The 4,419-nt window shown below is 37.1% G+C and overlaps 1 protein-coding gene across 1 annotated transcript; it reads right to left on the reverse strand.

Moving 5' to 3' along the window:
* Positions 1-5: 5 nt before the first annotated feature.
* On the reverse strand, positions 6-3,769 carry LOC103521064 (WASH complex subunit 5-like; the record flags this gene model as incomplete). Its single annotated transcript, XM_008486169.3, has 2 exons — positions 3,588-3,769; positions 6-3,295 (listed from the first exon to the last, which is right to left on the reverse strand). A coding segment is annotated over exon 2 (3,246 nt), but the record flags the coding sequence as incomplete, so codon positions are not given.
* Between the last annotated feature and the right edge of the window lie 650 nt (positions 3,770-4,419).

The following is a 4,419-nucleotide window of genomic DNA, read 5'->3' on the forward strand; positions in this document are numbered from 1 at the left end:
AGCCTCCTATCTGTATCCAAGCTACTGGCTACATGAGACTTGATATACTGACACAAGTACACTAGGTATTGTTCACCTATATCTTTATGAAACTGATGAAATAATGTATGGAGACCAACGAGCACAACCACGCAGTCAGTATGACAGTATTCATAACCTTTCTTAGTGAGGAATAAATCCTGAGATGAGCTGTATGTCACCTTACTAAGGACGGATAGAGAATAAAGAAACAAGAAGAGAGGAAAGTAAGGAATATTCCTGCTTGTCACGTAAATCTTGTGGTAGGGATTGTCCTGACCAATCCATTTCAAATAGGCACAGATACTTGTCATCAACTCTTGATTGTCGGTAGGGAGAGACATACCCTCTTTACTGTAGTACAACCTGAGATCATTCAACAAGGATTTATCCAACGTTTCTAAACAGAGATGCAAGTTTTTGCTCTCAAACTGAGCACAGCTACTAAGTTCATGTCGTAGCAACTGTCGTAATATTTGCAACTGTCCGATTTGAATCAAGGAATCATTCACTCCCATCAAGTATTTGTTCATTTTGCTCAAATATTGTGGATAAAGTTTGGTGGGGTTGCTGATAGGATTGGTGTTTGGAGAGAGTTCTTTGCTCATCTGGGCCAGAATATCTTGACATGGTTTATCATTACTATAGTTGAAAAGTTGAGAGAATACACTCTGTATGTTCTTGACAATTCTGAACCCAAGAACATTATCCAGACCTACAAGCCCCGAGATACCGATAGCTTTTATGATCAGAGAAAATATTTTCATGTTGAATATTTCTTTCTGTGTTTTTACATTGTACCAGGCAGTTGTGTTTTCTACGTACATACTCTGTTTAGGGTCTGTCATACTGACAAGTTCATCAGCAAGTCTACCTACGAACGTACATCCCGACGTGCTAGACAAAGAATCTATTTCGCTGGACACTGTTTCTTCAATGACTTGATTCAAAACTTCATACCAAACTTTAAGACCGTAAATTCCCACATAATCTTGGATGTATTCAAAACTTCTCTTATGTCCGTCCATGACAACTGCTAACTGCCCTAATTTCGTCATCAGGTCTGTTTTATTTGTCTTGGATTTGGTGTTGAATGTCAAACCCTTATTCAGTTCAGTCAGTATAGTTTCAGCAAGTTGTTTCTTTATCCCATTATGCAACAACTGTTTCGGGTCGATACAAACTATCCCTACCAAGGTACTTTTCATTCGAAGAATACCCTGGGTAAAGACACTGATTGAATGAGTGAGATGAGCGATTTCAAACCTGGTATCAAGTTGGGCATAATCCTTCAATTTATCTTTGTCTAACCGTGTTGGTACTTCCAACATGACATTGGTTTGTAAGTTTGTTATGTCTGCCATCAGAGTAAACATTGTCTGAGGAATAATTTGCAGAACATGCTGCATATAAGTGACAAGTTCATTAGAATAATATTGACTGACTGAGATGAGATCCTCACTTTCAGCCTGATTGATTCTTAGCAATGGTATTTCAAGGGATGTAGATAGTTTCAAAAACAAAGCACGCAACTTTATTAATAAGCTGGGTTCATTCTTGATCGCATCTTGCATGAGAGGTGTAAACTGATCTATTAGTTTCCATGCATAACTAAGATCAGCAATGATTTGTAAATGAATCATGACTTTATCCTTTACATTGACACTTCTTACCATAATATTAAGATACTTGATACTTTCATCTATCCATTGTTCTACCTGAGCATTGCTTGATAAACCATGGAATTCCTTCACTGAATCCAAAGCTTGAATAAACTGAACAATCTTCTGGACACTTCCCATTTCATCACTGAAATTCAAGCTCTCTAGATGTGAGTTTATCTCTGAAAACCATTTCTCCAGTTGCTGATTTTTATGAACCTTGGGCAATGGTTTAGCACCACTGAATAATTCTATTAAATAGTTTAACCTCTCATTGCATTCTTGTTTACAACTGTTCCACTTGTTCTGTTTGTCCTCTAGTAGAGCCTTTAGAAGTTCTTTTATTTTCAATTCAAACTCACTTGTATTCAGTATCAGTTGAAACACATCACTCATGTTGATATTATTACTAACAATGTCCTTGATTTGTTTACTTTTTTTACTTGCTGCTACTCCAGATATAGTTTCATGATTGGAGCTTGTATGTAGAACCAACCATCGGATTGTAACATTACATTCTCTTGCCAAATTCAAAATCTTGTTTGTATTATCCAAAACATTTTCCTCAGTTAGAGCTCCATCTTTTAGAAGTTGATTAGTCTGGCTGGTTAACTTGATTATTCTATCTGTATGGAATGTACTGTATTGTTTTACATTACTTGTTTCTAAACTGTTACTCAAAGCTAGTTTGGCAGCTCTGTAAGGTTCCCAGGCATCAATCAGTTGTACAGTGATACCCATGTAAATACTGACAATCCAATTATCAGGGAAGAACTTATCAACTACTTCCCTCATGTTAGCAGTATTGTTATGTAACACAGATGTGTCAAAATAGAGGCATACAAACAGCATACTAGCCTGATTTGCCAAGGCAGTACTTCTGTGTTGTGGTAGTGGATATGCCACAATACTGTGGTAGATGTCATCTGTACGTAGCTTACCAAGAATCATATTGACCAAGTTTTCATTGATGGGAATTCTACTGAACACATTTTCAGGATATCCGTTACCTTTTTTGCTTGAACTGAATAGTTGACATACCTCATCAAAGTTTTGTGATTTGTTCAAACTGTACCTGTAGTATGACACAAGTAGCTTCTCCCTTATAGCTCCAGGCACGTAAAGTTCAGTGACAAGAAGCATTACACCATACAAATACAGAGCCTCACACATGAGCTGACATCCTTCCTCATCTAGAAATACACTTTCAATACTCTCTTGAATATACACATTGTTTTCCAAGTTTTCTACATACTGATTCAGATTGATAGCAAATTTGTAAATGTTTTCAAATACTACATAGAATCTCACAAGTATCTCAAGATAGGTGTCCCTGATCTTCTCATCAAGCTCTTGTAGCTGTTGGCTTCCTTCAATTTTATTGTCCACTGTTTCATTCTGGCTGAAATATGAAAAATCTATGATCAAATCTGAATACTGCTTGTTCACATCTGTCTGTTGGAAAATTGAAGGAATATGATCTTTGAGTCTCAGTAACTCGGCTATGATAGCATTGCCACGAGACACCAACTCCAATATTGTCACTTTCCACTGCTCATTGGACTCATTCATATTGATGCTTGGTAGTTATATCATCCCTGTTATCCAATGAATATCTAGAAGAGAAAAAGAAAGCATAAGATGCCTATCACATTGTAAAAATAGAAAGTAAAAAACACGAGATGAAGAGGAAAAAGGTTCTGGGCTCTTTTACATAGGATTTGACGGGTTGCAACACAGGGCATGATAGTGATTCATCTGGATTATGCTTGGTGAAGCTTTTCCAGTAAGTCACAAAACTAAAGAGACACAGATATTAAGTTAGTTCCTTTATTTCTGCTATTGTAAGGATGAGAGAGCAAAATCAGGCTTGAAACAAGGGAGAGAAAAAGATAGCTAGGTACTTACCAAATTGGGATGGGTACTGTGAATTTTTATCTACCTGTGTGTTACGTATAAACACACTAGCATTGTTTTATTTACTGTCCAAAACTTCAAAAGGGCTTTCTTCTGATTTGAATTAATAAATTTAACTCTCATTATCTCATTAAAATCAAATACCTACAAAAGATCAAGTTAAACTAACACTACACTCAAAAAGTGATTAAATTTAATTTGAACAATTTCAAAAATTCCCGCTAGCCGCCACTGATAAAAGAAATGGCGCATATTTTTTTCTCTGTTGCTAGGAACTTTGCACACGATCCCAAAGAGTTGGGCCTGCTAGCTTGGCCCGGCCCAAGTGGTGAAGTGAAATTTCGACCATAACGTGTAGGTACGTTATGTTTCGACCACAATACGTTATATTTTGACGGGGCAACCAAGCCGTAAAGTTGAGCAACATCGAGCATGGTTGGTGGTTGAAATCAGAACTTGGTCAGTAGTCCTTGATCTGATGGCTAGCACTTAAAAAAAAAAATCTGGTGTGAACATCACACGACTTTCTATTACATTTGAGTATCGAACCCGCAACTTCTCAACTCTAAGTCAGAGAGTGCTAAAAGTAGCACCATTCGATTCCGCGTAAAAAATCACATGGGATAGACTATTCACGTGCTCATTTAGTAACGGTTCACGAATAAAAGGGAAATTTGTCGACACAGGGAAGTATCGAACCCGCAACTTCTCAACCGTAAGTCAAACAGTACTAAAAGTAGCACCATTCGATTCGGCGTGAAAAATCACATTGATTAGAATATTCACATCCAAATGACCAAATGTTTTCGATGTCTCTTACCGT

Source organism: Diaphorina citri, unplaced genomic scaffold, assembly GCF_000475195.1.
Source record: "Diaphorina citri unplaced genomic scaffold, Diaci psyllid genome assembly version 1.1 scaffold4467, whole genome shotgun sequence".
NCBI lineage: Eukaryota > Metazoa > Arthropoda > Insecta > Hemiptera > Psyllidae > Diaphorina > Diaphorina citri.